The sequence below is a fragment of the Balaenoptera acutorostrata genome, chromosome 3, assembly GCF_949987535.1.
Source record: "Balaenoptera acutorostrata chromosome 3, mBalAcu1.1, whole genome shotgun sequence".
Lineage (NCBI taxonomy): Eukaryota > Metazoa > Chordata > Mammalia > Artiodactyla > Balaenopteridae > Balaenoptera > Balaenoptera acutorostrata.
Genome location: NC_080066.1, coordinates 73,676,693 through 73,696,664, shown reverse-complemented (window position 1 = coordinate 73,696,664; position 19,972 = coordinate 73,676,693). Strand labels below are relative to the sequence as shown.

The 19,972-nt window shown below is 34.6% G+C and overlaps 1 protein-coding gene across 5 annotated transcripts in view; it reads left to right on the top strand.

Annotated features, from left to right (window-relative positions):
• The window catches only part of USP3 (ubiquitin specific peptidase 3), a 228,129-nt gene that overhangs the window by 157,263 nt on the left and 50,894 nt on the right, over positions 1-19,972 (top strand). For all 5 annotated transcript variants that reach the window (XM_057543776.1, XM_028166965.2, XM_057543775.1 and 2 more), the window contains 4 exons: positions 731-862; positions 14,455-14,538; positions 17,667-17,748; positions 19,270-19,352. In XM_057543776.1, the coding sequence (XP_057399759.1) occupies positions 834-862; positions 14,455-14,538; positions 17,667-17,748; positions 19,270-19,352 (278 nt within the window). In that variant the 5' untranslated portion in view covers positions 731-833. The remainder of the gene's footprint in view (positions 1-730; positions 863-14,454; positions 14,539-17,666; positions 17,749-19,269; positions 19,353-19,972) is intronic.

Below are 19,972 nucleotides of genomic sequence, written 5' to 3'. Positions count from 1 at the left end.
AAAATGATTTATTAAATCTGAGTTGGAAAGTGTTAGAAAATTTTTCTGACTGTAGTCAACCTTTGATTATCTTTGCCCATGTAGTAAGAAATAACAGTTTATATAAGCTTAAGATAATTTCTGTTTTGTTTGGATTTCTTTTAAACATACCTATTTCCATATTAGTGGAGTGATTATTCAGGCATTCAAATGAAAGATCTGAAGCCATATTGATGAGAAAGAGATGGGAGATTATCCTGTTTCCATATCTGACTCTCATGTTTTATATTAAGCAGCAACCTAAGCAGAGCCTATGGCCCTGTGGGCAGTGATTGAGTAATTTAGTTTGCAAAGCTTGTCTTTGATAATAGCTGCGTTGGGAGTTAGCAGCCTAAGAAAACTTAAAAAAAGAAAAAGGCTATAGCAAAAGTATCAGCAAAGGAGTTGATAAGTGATAACATCAATGGTATTGAAACTGATTTGCATAGATAACACCTTTCCTTGCCTGGTCCTAGGCTTGTGTATAATAATTAGCTGACTGTATTTGATTGCAAAAAAGGAGCATATTTTAAGTACTCAGCTTAATAAATCACTAAGTGATGAATGCTCTTACAGGATTGAATGCTCTTTATTAGAAGGAATTCTTTCTTATTCTGATTTGATAACCATCTAATTTTATTATCATCTCCTGCTACTGTAACTTCCAAAGCAATATTTAGATTAAAATATATTTTCATTTGATTTTTGTAAGGTATGTGAATGGCCATGCAAAAAAACATTATGAAGATGCACAAATACCCTTAACCAACCATAAGAAATCAGAAAAGCAAGAAAAAGCTCAGCACACAGTGTGTATGGATTGCAGTAGCTACAGTGCATACTGGTAAGTATTAATAGTATCTGAAAATGATATTCCTTTACTATGTGTGTGCAGGCGTTTTCTCGTCTTCCTCGCTCTTTCCCCTCCCCGCAGTCTCTAAGCCAGTGGGGGCTGCCATTACTGCCTGTTAGTCCTGTTGGCATTCACAGAGGACTGGGGCTGTCGGGAAGGCCTGTCCTTATTCATTCGGATGTAAATTTGCATTGCCCTTTCCACCTCTAGGTCTCTTCTTTCCCATCCCACTAAGCTTCAGGGAAATGAAAAGTATTTGCTGTTGTTCATTATAATTCCTTTTCTTGTTTTGTTTTTAATTGAAGAATAATATGATAATATAATATTATTATAATATGATAAAAACCCACATTCCTACTGGCCAGTTAACGTTCTGTTATATAATCTTAAATTTTTAACTTCTTTGTTTAAAACATTATTTTGACAGTCTCCCCTGTCCCAACACGGTTCCACTCTCCTCTTCTACTCTGTAGATAAACATCAAGAATTTTGTGTGTAGCCTTTCAGGCTAATTTTTTTTTAAGTGTCACATCCTTTAAAAGGATATTGGAGGCCCTGTTCTCTCTTTGTAATATACTATACATGTCTGTTTCATATAAATGACAATAAAGTAAGAATTCTTCTGACTACTTTGAACAGGTTATTCAGGTCCCAAGTGATGTTTAACAATCCATATCCATTCGGTATGCTCAAAGAGTCAGTGTATTTTACAGTTTTAACTTTGGCGTAAAGCAAAAATTATGAATAGTTCTTCATGGTTTTAATCATTTTACTGAATTCGAAAGGTTTTTGACATTGAAAGGAAAAAAAAAAGCCATTTAAAGGAGCCCTCTTGTTTTTGTTTTTGCCATATAGCCCTCAAATGTTACGTGAAGGCAATACTGGGCAGGGATGGGGATTTAAAGTCCAAGTATTGCTTTTGATTCACACTTTCTACTGAAGTTGTGTGCTAATCCTTTCTACATTATCCTTAGCTGCTTATTGTATTGTAGAAAGGTGTCCCCTCAAAAGGAAGAAAAAAAGGTCAGTGGCTTACCAAGTTTACGTTTTTACAGGTTTAACATTATTTCACTGTGGCTATTGAATAAAACATTGTAAGGTTTAGTCCTGTAGATCACTAGTATTTCAGTGATCCTTTGTGTGGAAGATGTCCAGACGTGGAAGAGAGACAAGCTGGAGGTAGATGAAGACACATCAGTAAAAGTGAAAATCGTGGGAAGATTTTCTGAGCCTAGTGCCCAGTTTATTATTATTTGCTCTCATAAAACACTCTTTCCTCCAAAAATCAAGCATTAGCCAAGCTGTTAAAGTGTCTTGATTAGTTTCCCCCCCTTTCCCTCAGGACACTTACATACTACAATGACACAGCTATCTAATTGATAGAACCCTGTGTTTCTGTAAGGTTGTAAAGTATTTCTCTTTAAACAGCAGGAATTAAGATCATTCTTGAGGTATCTGTCTCACAGTCATCATTGCAGGTCATGTCAACCTGTATGCACCAGATGCTGAAAACGTTCATTCTTCTTGATTTTTAGTTAGCAATGTGCATGAAATGTTTAATGGGGAAATTTGGAAATACAATTAAATCTCTGTGTGCAGTGGGTTTTCTTGCTGTTGGTAAGATTATGAGGAAATAGTAACTCTTTGAGGAAATTTAAAGAATTCTCTTGGAATTTTCTTAATGGAGTGGATTTATATTCGTAGGTCTCTTTAAAAATATAGACTGTATACTTTAATGTCTTTGTATATTGCATTTTAGAGGAATACCTTTATTAACTAGGACTAGAATTTAATTTGCTTTATATTGGTATAGTATGCTAAAGTACAAGTCATTTCACGGCTGAATTGGAATTAAATGGCAGATCTTGGACCTTGGGGGAATATACACCATGGCAGGGGTTTCTTGGCCAGTTGCCAGTCTTTTGTGTGAAGTTATACAGAGCCGCAAGTGTGTGGACTCCGAGAGCTTCTGAAATGCAGGAAGGGAGCTGCAGCTGGTCACATAACCATCTCATTTGTGGGTTTAGAACAAAATGCCAGGGAATCATCCTGTAGCATTATACTGACAGCCTAAAAGGAAACTGTGATAGTAGTAAGCTGATGAAGCTGTAGTTTAAATTAACATTTTCCCCACACCTCACTATGATTAAGAAACAAAAAAGGATTTCTTCTTCTGTATGCGGGGGGGGGGGGGGGGTGTGTGTGTGTATGTGTGATTTTCCAGTGCACCTTAGTAATTTCACTTCAGTTTGTAAATTTTCCTTGTATATAAATTTCTTGTGGTTAGACTAATTGGTTTACTTTAGAGGTGTATTAGGTTTAACCTAATTGATTATTAATTATTATGCTTGTAGTCAAAATATTTTGACTGTAGCTAATGTTAAGGATCCTTTTCCATGTGCTCTGTCCTCTGAAGAAGTTGAAACATGCTCTGAGGCTTACAGTTTTTCTATCCTTATTTTCCCTTTTCCAAGAGTCCCTGCCTTGTCCTGTCTTTGCATATCCTTTATGAGGTTATCATTGAGCACTGCCCCCTCCCCCAACTAGCTCCAGTTGTAGCTGGATGTAATGTCCCCTAAACTCAGAGTCCTTGGGATACTTATAATTTCCTGCTGCATGTTAGTTATTTGTAAATGTCCTTGGGGACCGCAGGAACCATATGTCAGATCTTTGTATCGTCCACAGTACTCAGTGTCTGGTGCCGAGTAGGCAGTAGATGTTTGAAAGGCTGAATTTTGTTAACTATTTTCCAAAAATGGGGAAGGTTATACCAAATCTATACTATTGTGCCCTCCTGATCCTTTTGGAGGACTGAAGAGCTGCAGAACCTTTTTCCTGAAGAAGACTCAAATCACAGCATATGTGAGCTATTCCATTTACCTCCCGAGAGGGACACCCTTGTAGAGCAGGTCCTTTCACTTCTGATATAAACTGGGCGTCCAGGAGAAGCACATATTAACCAAGCAGAACATAAAACGGGTCATTATTTCAAAAGAGGGAGAGAATCATTTTGGTTGGACACAAACCCACTCCTTTAGGAGACAAATGAAGATTTTAATAAAAATGAAAATCTTAAGATTTTCACACAAGGGCAAGTGTTCAGATTATTGTGTGTTCAGTAATATTTCCTTTCCTCCTACTGCAAATTCCCTCCCCCAGTTAATACAAATGGAATTGTATGTGGTATACATTATTGTATCAAAAAAAAAGGATTAAAATTGATTGAGAAAAACAAAGATTAAAATTAGGAACTTTTATTTGACTTCTTATGTAGATAGACATTTGGAGTTAATAGATTTAAAATACTGAACAGATAATTTTTGACATCTGACATAGTCTTGTCAACTTATCAACAACAGCTGAATTTCTGAGAATTCAAAAGTATGAAAGGAGTATTAAAACTAAATTACTAGAATTTTTCCTTCCTGGCAGGGTAATGTTTTAAAGCACTCCTTCAAACAAAGAAATATTATGAAATGTGAGTCAATTCATTTGTCTAGAAAAAAGACTTGTATTTTAGATTTAAACACCTATAATAAATAGCAGTTTTAATTAAAACTAATAAAAATAAAGCTTTTATTTGTGGGTTTAAACGGATGCTGAATCATTTTCAAAGGCAGTTGTGATTAAAAATTAAAAAGGGGAAGATCTTTTGTTGACTATCCTTATAAACTTTTTGGGCACAAATTTTCAGTGTTGTAAAGATTAGAGAACAGGAGGAATTTTGTTTATTTAAAAACAGTATTTTGAAGTTTTATTAAAAAGAAACTTTTTAGCACGTGGTCTGAAAACAAAAGGCTCTTTCTTAATAAGCTGGTACTTGTCTGCTTTTAACAAAGGAAATGAGTTTTCTCTGCAAGTATTCTAATTTTCCAAAATTGGCTAGTTGATGGCTGTGCATTAGAATTGAATAAAAGAGAATTTAAAAATAAGCTTGTTTTCTAAAAGAGTTTTTTGGATTTAACTTTTCTTGGTTTGAAATAGATGAAGTCACTGGAATATCAGCTTTTTTGGTTTTGTTTTGTTTTTTGTTTTCTGTAACTATATCTGTCATTTATAATAAAACTGGAGGTCAAAGTTTACTCTAGGTGTCATATTATGATGTTATCTATTATACAAGGGAATGAAAAGGAATTTAAAACTTAATGATCGATTTGCCATTGCCCTTTCTTGAGGGGTACTTTTTGCATTAAAGTTTTTTGATTTTGTTTCTTTGGTATTAGTATTATACATGACTTATTGTATAAAGATTGCCTTACAGCCAGTAGATTAAAGGACTTGTTCCTTTACTGTTGCGTAAAAAAATCAGGTTCATTTGTATGTTGATTGCTTCTTGTTTCACGTGGGTGAAGAATGATTTGGTCTGGGAATATTTTCTTAGTGCTTCAAGAATATGATGTGGAGACTTATGACTTGGGTAGCTTCAATAGCACTTACAACAGGAATGGAAAAAGCTTTAGAATTTTAAAGCTGAGAAAGAGAGAGAGATTTTCTTTGTTTTGAGTGTGACATCTGCACCATATAATATGGTAGCAGTTGAGCAATTAAAAGTGGCTAGTGGGACTGAGGAACTGAATGTTTTATTTTATTTTAATGATTATGTTTAAATTGCCACATGTACTGGTAGCTACTATAGCAGACAGTGTAGCCTCACACTATTAAAATTTAACATTGAGTATATTAATATTATGAAACTTTAAAAACCTTAAGACAAAAATCTGATAGAAACTCCAAAAAGAAAATAAGTCAATTTCACTAACTAAAATAGTTGTAAATAAGTATAACTTAAAGCAAATCTAACCCAATAAAATGTGTCAAAAAGAAAAATTATGTAATTACTGAGTTAATTTCACTAGTCTGCCAACATATTCATTTTAAAGGGAATCCCAGATTATTGTATCATTAGAAGCAAAAATACATTTATAAATAAGCCATTTCTGATTTTTAAAAAACTAATAACATTGAAATAAAAGGAAACTATTAAAATATGATAGTCCCCCCCCAAAGAAAGCAAACATCATATGCAAATTGATGAAACACTAAAGCTATTTCCATTAACATGAGAAACAAGACAAATACTTCCTATCATCATTTACATCATCGTCACTATTATTAAACATTGCTTTGGCAGTTCTAGCCATTGAAATAAGACAAAATAGGTAAATTGTTGGTATAAATATTAGAAAAGAACAAATTATTTCTGCTTTCAAATTATATAATGCTGAGAAAACTCAGGGGGACTTTAGTAGAAAACAACAAGTAGAATTAATAATTAATTTTGAGATGGTGATGCATAATAAATATACAAAAACTAATAGCTTTCTCTTCATTAGCAGTCATTAGTTAAAAATGGAAATGACCAAACAAAAAAACAAACATTCAACATAATGACAAAAATTATAAACTAAATCTAGGAATAAGTATTACAGAAAGGCACAAAGCAAAGATATGGATCCTTTGTGAAGAAAACTTGACATTATAAACAATTCCTTTCCCCCTCAAATTTTTACCTTCAAAAGTTTTCCTGGAGACAGGGTCTGATGAACATGATGGTCCTCGAACATAATGTGCACAACATCCAAAAAAATCAAAATAGCGGATATGTTGCTTTTATTCAATACATAAATATTCATTGAGAACCAGCTGTATGTTAGGGACCTAGTCTTTAGTGCAGTGGTCTCTAAAATAATGCACTTGAAGGTATGGGAGGAAAATAGCAGAACTTTTTTTTTTTTTTTTTTTTTTTAAGATTTATTTTATTTTTTTTATTGATTAATTGATTGATTGATTGCTATGTTGGGTCTTCGTTTCTGTGCTAGGGCTTTCTCCAGTTGTGGCAAGCGGGGGCCACTCTTCATCACGGTGCGCGGGCCTCTCACCGTCACGGCCTCTCCCGTTGCGGAGAACAGGCTCCAGACGCGCAGGCTCAGCAATTGTGGCTCACGGGCCCAGCCGCTCCGCGGCATGTGGGATCCTCCCAGACCAGGGCTCGAACCCGTGTCCCCCGCACCAGCAGGCAGACTCTCAACCACTGCGCCACCAGGGAAGCCCTAGCAGAACTTTTATTAAAACTTTTTATCTGGCAAAAAAAAAAGCATTGGCAAATATTTAAAATACCTACTGCCAGTGGTCTGTAGACTAGGTGGTTATGGGTCATGAACCACACACGGAGTGTCCTGAATCAGCTTCACATGTGGCGTCCTCACCCTTGTTCACTTTTAGCATTGTGCAGTATGTTACGGTGTTTGTCTGCCTAGTTACATGGATTTATTTAATTTTACCAAGAATCAACCCTCTTCAAATGGATACACATTTTAAAAGATTTTTTATGAGAAAAAATCCTCCAAGATAATAACAGTAACAATAGTAAGACAAATACTGGTGAACAAGGAAAAGGTAAGCTGACATACACTCCTACTCTGAGCTCATCAAATACATTACAAAGTAAAAATATTGGCTATCTAATAAAAACACAGACTAATCAGATCTGATAAGTTGGACAGAAAGTTTGAGACTGTGTGAAGTATGAATTTATATCCATTATCATTAATGTCAAACCTCACCCTATGTATATATTATACTCTGAGATACTAGTTTAATAATGGTATGAAGACATTTAAAAAGTTTATTTCATTTCTAGCTCATTCTTCTAAAATTTTTCTTTTTTTATACTATATGCATATTAATTTAGATTTACTTGCATATATAATTAGTACAAACGTGTAAATGTGTTGGGGGTGATGGATGCTCAGTTTTGTGACTTATTTTTTATCTGATTAGGAGCCATTGAAAATAATTTGAAGATTTCATCTTAGTGGACTGGTGTTTTTCCTTTTATAATTAGAGAGGGCATGAGGCGCAGGCTGGAAATAGGAAGGAAACAAGTGTTTCTAAAATTAGAATTTTTAAACGGAGGTAAACCCACATTAAATTTTAGGACGAGAAAATGATTGAGCCATGCTGCATGTTTTAATTTTTGGAGAATGGGAAAAAAGTACAGATAAGGATGACCAAGTAAGGAATATTTTTTGCTGTTAAACAAGTGAATGGTGCTACGTGGAAAATACTGAGGGAGGGTAAGGGAGTTGGTGGTGTATGGAATGAAAGCTTAATTCTAAATGTAAAGCAGGTAACACTGAAGTGAAAGGGAAGATTGGGAGGGAAAGATGAGAGAGAAGAAAATTTAGGTAAGGTCGACATTGCAGGGACCATTAAATATTATAGCTTAATTCGGCTACAGATATCTATGCATTTGAAAGCCACTGTATTTGGGTCGGGCGGACAGGGATATCATACCAAAGGAAATAACCAAGGTTTAGAATAAAATATTAGTTGAGATGGAGGAGGAAAAAGATGGGTTTGGGGGAGATTATAGAGAGAAAAATATTTAGAAAGGATTAGGCATGATTAGATGCTAGAAATTAGAAAAAAATCACAATCTTAAAAATGTACACATAAGGAATCAATGTAATGAAGAAATTGGACAGTTTTGCTATTTATTAGAATAAGCAGAATTTGAAATAACTTGAGCTGTGATATTATCAGTTTTTTACCAAATTATATAGTAGTATAAATAATTGGTATTTCTTATGAAAATTTACCTGCTACTTGCTACATGTTCTTTCAGTGCAAGGTAGTAAAATTAATTGTGTATCTTCTGCTCTGAACAGCAGTATATATATAATACCCTACTCTACATTTAATCAGTTTATTAACTTTTGGCTTGAAGTACTTTAAAACTACTTTAGCGTCATATTTGGTTCAAGGAATTTGGTTTGAGACTAATTTTTACATAGCTAAGATGATAGTATACTTTGTCTCAAGGTGTTAGAAGTAGAGAAAGATACCAGTACCTTCTCCTTCCCTGCCTTTTTATATCTGATTTCCTTATCTAACATCTCTAATATGTTGCCTGATATGACTTCTAAGTATTAATTTTTTGTCTTTAGTGTTCAGTTTACTTAAATTTCCTTAAACAGTTCTTTCTTTTTTAGTAAATACAGAAGTAAACGTTTTCCTTGTCTGACAAGTAGTCTGTTAGAGGTAGAGCTCATCTTTACTTGAAGAATCACCTAAAATCACTGAATTTAAACTTGCTTAAGTGTTAATATAATAGCCTAAAAGTTGGTTGTGTAATATAGGTAGTTACTGACTTTTGTTTGCTAGACATGTGAAATCCTGTTTATATGAAAAATGCCAAAACCTGGACCTCAGCTCCAATTTCTCAGTAGAAAGAAGAAAAAGAGGAGTAGAACTTTTTATATTATTTCAGTTATGTTTTGGGAACCAGGTGTATTTTCACCTTGCAACATTTAACCATATTTTATAACAATATTTATTTCAAAGTGGGAAATGCATTCCAAGTTTCAGAGGAGCAATCTAGAAGCTTTGAAACACAGCCTACAAGTTCTGCACTTTTTTGTACTTATTCTGGTGTAATCTCCTTGAAGGGAAAACTAAGAATAGTGGCTAAATTTTATTTTTTTTCAGGTGTTAGAGGTAAGCATAATACTGACCTAATACCTTCAACACAATTGTAAACCAGGAAGAGATTTTTAGAACTTGTTTACTTTAAATCCTTCTTATTGCCTTGGGACTTCTTAGTATCAGTATTAGTGGGATAGTTTCCGGTTTGAAACCAGCAGAAACCAGCGTCTCAGCTAAAGACTAAGGTAACCAGACAACATTTAAATTCTTATTTACTTCCTACTTTTGTTACTTATTTTCTTTTGACCTCTGGGCCAGGGAGGAAGAAGAAATCAGAACAGGGGATGGGGGCAGCTAGAGACGGGTGTGCTGTGAGGCAGGTGTGCTGTGAAGCAGCCCTGGTTACACAGCAAAAGGAAGCTGACATTTATTGACCCTCTACCACGTGCCAGGCGCCCCTGGATGTTTTGACCTGTGGAAGCAGGTGCTTTCCTTTTATCATTGTCATCTAATAACGCTTGTATAGTGTGGTGAATTCAGACAGGACAAAAGTTAGAATCTTAGAAGTAAATGTCCTTCACAGTGACTGTAAGAAGATCTAAAATTGACTCTTGGCATTAAGGACAATTGTGAAAACTTAAAATTTTTTAAGCCAGTGAGAACAAATTCAGCCAAAATAAAATTGATTTCTTATAGTTCATTAAAGTTATATTTATTACCTCTTTATAATATTGGGTAGTATTATAGTAGAACAGCTAGTATCTTAGATATTTTCTAGGCTAGCAGTGCTGTGCAAGAGAAATAATTCATCACATATGTAATTTAAAATTTTCTAGTAGCCACATTAAAAAAGCAAATACAAACAGGTTGATTAATTTTAACTGTATATTTTATTTAACCCAGTTATCCAAAATATTATCATGTCAACATGGTAATCCATATAGAATTATTAAACATAGTTTGCATCTTTTTTTAATATGAAACCTTCAAAATCCAGTATGTATTTTACACGTACAGCACATCTCCATTCAGATGCTAACTTTTCATCAGAAATGCTTGATCTGTATTTAGTCATAAAAATTGCAGTTAAAAATGTAGATTCCAAACACTATTAAAAATTTTCCAATAAATGAATAAAGTACCAAAAAACCCCATTTTCTTTAATACTTGGCATCTGTTTTGACAAGACTGACTCATCTTTTTTAGAATAATTGAGTCCGAAGCAAAAGCATATCAGTCTCAAAACTGTATCTAATTTAAGTAAATCCACTAATTCTTGTAACCACTCTGTATTATCAACATCAAATTCAAAGGATCATTATATAAACTGAAAATCAACTCCAAATTTGTCCATATCAACAAAGCATTCTTCAATTTTTCTTGTAGATTTTGCAGACAACTTACATAATGCTATTGTATTTAAAATCTTCTGTATATTTGTTCGTGTTGAAATGTGTAAAATCATTATTGATTTGTATTAGGAATAGTTTAAATTTTAACATAAATTCTCATACCTGTCTAGCTAGGTCACAAACAAGCTTTTACTCTCTCCTTGGATCTTTAAATTTAGCTCATTCATGTGCACTGTGATATAGGTGAAAAAATGTAAATCATGCTGTGATATTTTCTCTTTGTTCAATATTGGCAGGTGTTCCTTTTGTTTCAAGAAAATCTTGAATTAGAGTTAACAGTACAGTAAACCTTTGTAAAATTCTTCCATGACTCAAGCAGTGAACATTGGCAAAGAACATGAAGTCATTATATTCATTATCTTCTATTTCTTTTAACAGTTCCATAAACTGGTGATAAGTCAGAGCATTTGCACATGTATACTGAACAATTTTAATAACTGCATCCATGATACAGTCTACTTAAGAGCACAGATATTTTCAATATGTTAATATGCAGTGGATCAAATAAGGGAAATAATTCCATTAAATCCGGGTTTTTGATCCCACGTAGCAGGTCCTTGTCTGTCTTGATAGAAACTTTTTCCTATCTAGCCGAAAGTGACATGTAAAAGATTAAAAAATATTTACAACATGCGGTTGATTGTTTTTAAGGTTGCAAATAGATGAAGACATTTCAATTTGGAAGTCATTTGAAACAAAACGTATGCGAAGTATTAATTGGCCATTGTCTCTTGTCTTGTAAAACCCATCTAAAGCTAAAAGTAAAAGTACTTACAATTTTCAAATGTTGAATGAATTGATCTTTAATAATGTTAGAAAGGTCTTTTATTGACTAACAATTGCTTGGTGGATCAACTGAAGATCTTTCACTTTTTGTAAAATATCCTTTTTGATCTTTATCTCAAATTCTAAAACATAACTCCCTTAACTGAAATAATAATTTAATGTTTCATCTCTCCATCTAAAAATGGTTTTCTTTCTTGAGCAAGAATTAAAGCTATTTTAAAGCTTGCCAGAATTACAAGCTCAAATCCTTAAAATCACTAAGAAACTTCTTTGTTATACATTTCATTCTGATTTCATTGATTGTGACAAATTTCATTGATTATTTTTTGACTGTAGAGAAGCAACTTCTTATTAAATTACTATGCATTTGCTGAAAATGACTCAATATTGTCTACTTTATCTTAAAACTTTTTTTACACAGCTTATTAATTTGGCTCTGCTGTATTAAATCGTAATTGCCATTATTTGTAAAATTTGTGATACACCTTTTCCACTCGATTCTGCCTCATTAGTGTGCCTATGTTGTCAATTACACATTTGTGTGTAATCTTTTTTAAAAGTTCCAAACTTCATTTGGAAGTTAAAATTTTTTTTCATTGTTAGTTTTTAACCCAGAAAAATAATTTATTTATATTAATTATTAAAATAAGTATTTCAGTTCAACTACCAATTATGATTTACATAGGTATCACTGTAACTCCTGCTGTCTGCAGAAACTATTCAAATAAGCACATTACAGCGCTTCATTATTGCATAGAAAAATAACTGAAACCTTCTGTTGACATAAACTAGACTGGTGATATGCTTATGTGTGATCCTGGAAATGACACGTGCACCCACACTGTGCACTGCAGTACATCTTATATGATGTCATAATAAAAGTGAAATATAGTTTTACCAAAACCATTAAGTATTTAATGGAAATATATTTTATACTGCTTTAGTTAAATAAAATTTTATGTCAATTAAAATTTTAAAAGATTAAAATGCATTTCCCCAGTTGCGTTAGTCACATTAGGACAGCTGTAGAGTCTAGAGAAACTTATTCACTTTAATGATGAACATTCAAAGAGATGAAGCAACTAGACCCAGTTAAGTCAGATTAGTTCAGAATGGAGCAAGGCCGTAAATGAATCTGTATTTCAATATATGAAAACGTTCCTTTAACAAATGTTAAATGCTGAATTCATGTCACACCAAAAAGAATTACTTTAATAAGAAAAAAATCAGTTATTTCATATAATCTGAAACAATGTTTCTTTAAACAAACAACCATTTTTTTGTAGAAGCTAAGGGGTTTACTTTTCAATGAGATATTCTAGCAGCATGTAAATACATGAAAGATGATCTGAATTTACTTTTAGACTTCATTCCCCAGATGAACACTAGCATTTGGAGTTATTTTTGTTTTGAACACTGGGTATTCTTTTAACCAAAATACATGCATATATTTATGCAAACATAGAATGAAAATCTAAGCAGGAATTAGAGTAACAATACAATTTCATTCTTTAGTGAATGCCTGAGGTTCATGGAGGAACCAAGTGCCTTAAACCCAAATTTGCAGAGTAGACCTTACCCTCTTAACATTTATGCTGAGAGGAAGCAAGGAATTAAACCTTTTCACTAATTTAATTCCTTTATGTCTTTGTCATAAAACTGATAAGGAATTATTTTCCTGCCATTGCTGGTACTTTGATCATAGAGAAACGGTCTAGGATGTAAAAGGTAGCTTTTGCTATTTATAGAAACGTTAGGGATTGACCACGGGAGCTTGGAGAATACGTTAGAGACTCTTGATTGACAACATAGGCAGTCAATTAATGCGGAGGGGCGTGTTAAATAAATACATATATATTTTACTTAAAGTTTTCAAAAGCACTCGCTTACATTTTGAATTCTGTGAATAAGAGACACAAGCCATGCTTTTGTGTGTAATAATCTCTTTTTAAAAAAATTACTTTCCCCCATCCTATTCACAATTTTTTTATAGACTGGTTTCAGGTATGTAAGAAATGTTTTTTGGATTCTGCTAGAGATGACCTAATTTTTACTAATTGCTATGCATTCAAAGTTTTGTTTGCTCAGAATGGCAATGTTATTGTCATTATTCTTTAGTAGTTATAATAAGTGGTTTTGTACAAAGCTGCAGTTCAAAAGAATATTTTGGTACTAGCTTGTAAATTGTTTTTATTAAAAATGGCCTTATTCTAGGAAGAAAATTGAATGCTAATGTACAAGTTAAAGTTTATTATGTGTGATTCCTTATATTATTTGCTTATTGACTTGCTAAAACACACACACACACAATATCAGTTTTAAGGAACATCTTAAATGTCTGTCTTCAAAGCGGTTATCGGTTTCCTGAAAGATGTAGCCACTGTTTTATACTTGTTTTCTAACACCTTGGAATGAAAAGATTCATTCTTCTCAACCATCTGAATTCAGTTTATTTAAATTAAATTATGTGTAAAATATATGGCTTTTAGTTTTTTTATTCAAATATCCCTACAGGTTAATTACTTTTTTCCTGCTTTTCTCTTAAATCTCTCCTCCCTGCAAACTCCCCATTAATTTGAGTTGGGAAGGATCACATTAAAGATTTAGGCTTCGCACTACATGAACAGAATTGGTGCTTTGTATTTCATTTTCCATGTATTATGCACCACTGAAAAGAATATAACACATGTAGTAGCGTATTTCATTTTTGAAAGAGGAATTGAAGAGCTTTTGAATAAAAATGTGTCAAGAAACTGGTGTTCATTGCCTACGTGGCTTTTTAAAAGGACTCTTAAAAAGCATTCCATTGTGGACTCCAAGTCCTCTTTAAACTCACCGCTGACAGTAACTGCCTGCAGAGGCATGTGATCATCTTGGCAGTAGCCAGGCCTTTTAGTGATTTCATTACTGTGGTTTCCTCAAGCTCTTTACACACATTGATTAATATTTTCCTTGCAGTTATCGCTGTGATGATTTTGTGATTAATGACACCAAGCTGGGACTGGTACAGAAAGTCAGAGAACACTTACAGAACTTGGAAAAGTAAGTAGTAGGCCTGGGGAAAGAAGGGATGGAGTGGGGTTGAGGGGTCTTTCAGCATTTCTGAGTGGGATTTTTTTTATGAGTTCCATAACTTCATCATGTTTTTAGGGTGATTGAAATGTGAACAAAATAAACTTTGGAGTTGGGTATCTGAAAATGCCCATAGTCAGTGATCATAGCTCAGCATTTATTTTGTTTAATATTTGCCATAAACCATATCCAAGGGCTCCAGAGCCTGTTTTTTAGTTATTATCCACCAACTTAGAAGCTCCTCAGTTTATTTGCAAGGGGAATTTTGGTAGTGCAAGGGAAGGGCAAAAAATGATACAAAATCATTATAGAGTTACCTTCGATATTAGAAAATCCTTATCCAAATGTATTATGAGGTCTTCTTAGAAACTCTGAAATTTATGTATCAAGGGAAAATAGGTTTAATTATATTATTGTTCAGCGTGCATCTATGTGATAGCACAAGATCCTAGTTTCTTCTTTTCCTTTTTTTGTTAGGGGCAGTATTTATCACTTGGAAGTATAGGAAGCTGTGAAATACTTTGTCATCATAAAGAAATTAAACTGCTTAAGTGACTAGAATTATTTTTTGCTATAGCCAAATAGGTTAGTCAGATAAAACTCACTAGACCCAAAATTCAAGCAGTAAACAGAAACCCCAGTAGCAGTGTCTTTGAAGCTGCAGTGGATAGAAGCATGGCCCTGGAATGGTCTCTGACTCAGGTGAAATTTGTGTAAATCACCCCTAATCGTCAGGTGCCATCTAATTTATTTATTTTTTGTTGTTTTTTAAAAATCTTTATTGGAGTATAATTGCTTTACAACATCTTATTTATTTTGACAGTCGATGTATAAATGGTATTGTGAGAACATGCCACAAGTGGGAGTCCTTTAGCAAACTTACATGTGAAGCCAACAGAGTATTTTAAAATTGAGTGCTGAGAGGGAATAACCTAAGTTCTTTGAGTGAAATACTGTCTAGCTTTGGTTAACCAAAGTCTCTGTGCATGTCTCTGTCTAAATAGACTATAAGCTGATAAGGGAAGAATTGATTTCTTTGAAATCTAAGCTAATTAGAACAGTCTGGGTTTAAGTGCGCTTTGGCTTGTCATCTTGGGGCTCCTCACTTTTTCAAAGCGCCTCCTCCCTTTTAATTTGAACAAAGCAGCAGGAGCATATCTAGGGTTAGGGACACAGGTATAGACACACAGATCTAGAATATTGAATTTGGTCTGAAATAATCACAATTAGCTGTGAAGTAGGAGATTCCTGCAGTAATTTATGTAAATATCACTCTTTGGTGTGGTGATGTCATTGTAAAGATCTTACTAACGTGATTCTTTGTTATAGAAGTAGGTAGCTACCAAATTATTTCTTCCTACCATTTATAGTTTTCTCTAAGAAAAGACTATCATCTCAATGACAAATTCATCAGAACTAAGTCAAAGGGAAAACCGGACGTTCAAGAACCTGCATGCATTTATGCAGATATTGAATCTTTTATTTTCATTTATTTCTTCATCAGGTAAAAGATGTCACAGACTGCCTTGTCTACACTTCTCCTTGGCCCCATTGAAAAAGCTACCTTGCAATCCTTTTTCTATGTCGATAAACATTACCTAAATTTATTTTTATTTTTTCAAACATAGCCTTTAATCTGTAATGGAAGCTACAATGAAAGAACTATGATTACATTTGAGTTTTACTTTAGACTGTTTAGCGTATCCTCTGGAGAAGCACTGCACACCAGAAACGTTGTATTAATCTACACTGTCCAGTATGGTTGCCACTAGACACATGTGACTGTTGAGCACTTGAAAATTAGCTAGTGTGACGAGGAACTGAATTTTACATTTTTAAGTTTAATTAATTTAAATTTATTAGCCACATGTTGTGAGCAGCTACCATATTAAATAGCGTGGATCGAAAGGATTCTGCCATTTTGAGAATCATTGATGGTAAAATTTAATAACATATTTTTAAAAAGCTAAATGCTTTTTTTGTATAGGTTAAAACTAAAAGTTAACTATTAGGCATTGTCACAGTATATACACTGTGCTCGTGACTGAACTTCTTTACCTACAGAATTTGTGAAGGAATAACTTAACATCGTAGTACCTACGGGATTATCTCTTCTTACCTTGTAGTCACCAGTACACTGAGAGGAACATACATTTCTGAAGACATTTTTCCTAAGAATATTTTTAGATTTGAAACAGCTGACTGTCACTAGATCTGATGCTCTAAAGACAGTTCATGTGGAAATTCTGGAAAGAAAAATAATTACGTATTTTCTTTGGATTAGCCTGGTACTTTTGGAAGATGGGAAAGAGTTGGTAGACTTAAAAAGTCTATGTTGTTTAACAGTAACTTTCACTTCCTTTAGATTAGTTCCCCTGATACATAATAATTTTAAAGTGACCCTTTGACGATAGGAATTATTTTCTAATAAATTTCAAACTTAATATCTCTTTCAATGAGAAACATTTAGATAATTTAAATTCAGAATTTATGTGCTAATTAGGATTTGTTTTAGAATATGCTTTGTAGCATAGCTGAATCAAATGAATTGATATATGCCTATGCGCCTATAACTTATTTATCATTCTGCAAACTCAGATTATATCGTCATCTATTACAACATATTAACAAAACATGATACCTTTATCAAAATTAAGAAAGAAGTGGCATAGTATTTGAGACTTAATGTTAAATCTCAGAATAATCATGTCAGACCAGCGTTTTTCTTTTTTATGAGTAGTGGGTGTTCTCTTGTTTGAAGCTTCACCATTGATTAGGGAGACAGAGCGGTGGAGGAGAGGGCCTGTCCGACAGACCACATCCACTTGGCCAGCTTTTCTGGGCAGCGCCTGGGGCTGGCAGCCTCCAGTGCCACCCTGCTGGAGGAGCCGTGGGGATTTCCACGGGAAGTGGAACTCCCCAGTTACTTGAAATGCTTGTGGGCCACAGTGGCCTAACGGGTCACTTCCTGGCCTGGCTAAGCAGCCAGGCGGGGCTGCATACCCTAGACACTTAGAACAGCCGTGTTTACTCTATCCGGCTGTGCAGTGCTGTGTATGTATGAATGTCTTTTTGACTGTCTGTTTGTGCTTTAATAGCTCAGCTTTCACAGCTGACAGGCATAGGAAAAGAAAACTTTTGGAAAACTCATCACTGAACAGCAAGTTACTAAAAGTAAATGTAAGTAATTAAAATGTATTCAAATATAAGAATTGGTTGAGATCTAGTCACTGTTTGATTACAATTCTAACATTAATGTTGCCCTTTATAAACTTTTATAAATGTATGCCTTGGATTTGGAATATTTTACAAAATGTTTGCTACTTGTACTAACGATTCTTGACGTGACTAAACACCCCAGCGAGTCTGTCAGTGCCTTCCTTCCGTCAGGGTGACTACCGTGCTCCTCCGCCTCAGCAGGCATTTGTTCTTAACGCCTGCTCATGCACCTTATTACTCCATCTCTATAGGATCCCAGAGATCCTTGCTTCCTTCTGTTAAAGGTCCCTAGTGCAAATTCAGTGGGTCTGGGGCTTCCCTGGTGGTGCAGTGGTTAAGAATCCGCCTGCCAATGCAGGGGACACGGGTTCGAGCCCTGGTCTGGGAAGATCCCACATGCCGCGGAGCAACTAAGCCCATGCACCACAACTACTGAGCCTGCGCTCTAGAGCCCGTGAGCCACAACTACTGAGCCTGTGTGCCACAACTACTGAAGCCCGTGCGCCTAGAGCCCGTGCTCTGCAACAAGAGAAGCCACCACAATGAGAAGCCTGTGCACCTCAACTAGAGAAGGCCCGCACGTAGCAACAAAGACCCAAGACAGCCAAAAAATAAATAAATAAAATAAAAATTAAAAAAAAAAAAGCTTTGGGTCTGAAGTTTTGGTAAGTTTTATTCCTTAGGACTTCATTAATACAATTTCACCATAAAAGAATATGCTTCCTCATTCTGATACCCATCTCTTACCAGATGTATGGCCATTAATGGAGTAACAAAGTTTAAAGATGACTAAATATTGTAAAATATACCAGTAATTTTGTCCCCTGCATCTACCTCTCTGTTGTCATGCTAGCTGTGTTTAGACACACAGTTAAGTATTACAATTTTGTGGAAGAAAGAGCTAAAGTGATACTTTGGGTTGGATGGGTAGATTCACTAACCATGTGTAGTATTCAGACATCACAGTGCATTTGTACAGCTAATCAAAAAACGAAGCCTTAGTCTTTAAGGGAAGTTCAGGTAGTTTTTTCAGATTGATATTCCATTGCTAGGAAAACATGTGTTGGTCATTTGCATGGCTTAGAGTTAAAAGCTGGGGGACAGAAATACTTGGTATGTTTATATTTTTTCCAATTGTAGTAGCTTTAATAGAGTCTTATGACGGCATTAAGTCTTAAACTTATTTCTTTTAAGGATTTTCCTGGTTTTTGCATTGTGTACTCCACGGTACTTATTAATGGTGACTTCCTCATAAGCTTCCATTTAGAACAATCCTAGGATCAGAAACAGCCTTCTAAAAATATCCAGACACGTTTACAGAGAGTAGAAAGAGAATTTGAAATATTTGTTGGACTGAAAAGTATCAATTCCGAACTGGCTTGTTGCTAGAGTTTCAAATATAGGCCTTTGTTCTTCTTTGATGTTGAAACAGTTGGCCTTCTCTTGGTATTACTGAAGGCCACCTCTTGTTCCATTTTACAGGGAAGCACCACTGCCATTTGTGCCACAGGCCTTCGGAATTTGGGGAACACGTGTTTCATGAACGCCATCCTTCAGTCACTCAGGTACTGTTACAGTCAGAGCTTAAGTATCTGACGTTAGTTTCTGGTGGAATGGTTAAGAGCAAAGTCTCTGGGTTCAGATCCTATCTCTGCCACTAACTCTAGCCTAGTAACTTGGGGCAAGTTACCTCAGTTCCCTGTGCCTTAGTTTTCTCATCAGTGAAATTGGGGATAATAGTCTACCTCACGGGGTAGTCGGGAAGATATTATATAATTTACATCAAGTGCTTAGAACAGTGCCTAGCAGTAAATAACTGTTAGCTGTTATTATTTAGTTCCTGTTCCTTCTTGAATAGGCTTGAGCACAGGCCAGCAAACTTCTGTAAAAGGCCAGATTAAATAAATATTTTTAATCTTTGCATGCCACATCCAGGCCTTCTCACACATTCTTCTCCTCCCTTCAACACTCCTCTCCCTTTTAAACAACTCTTTAAAAATATAAAACTCACCTTAAAAATGTAAAAGCTCACTGGCCCAGGGTCAGATTTGTCCTGTGGGCCATAGTTTGCAGACCCCTGGGCTATAAGGAAACTTGTTCAGATAACTTAGTTCAATCATTAGTTGAGTCTTAAGTATGGTCATAAGATCAGATGTTTAGAAGATCTTCAAAGTGTAAGATGAGC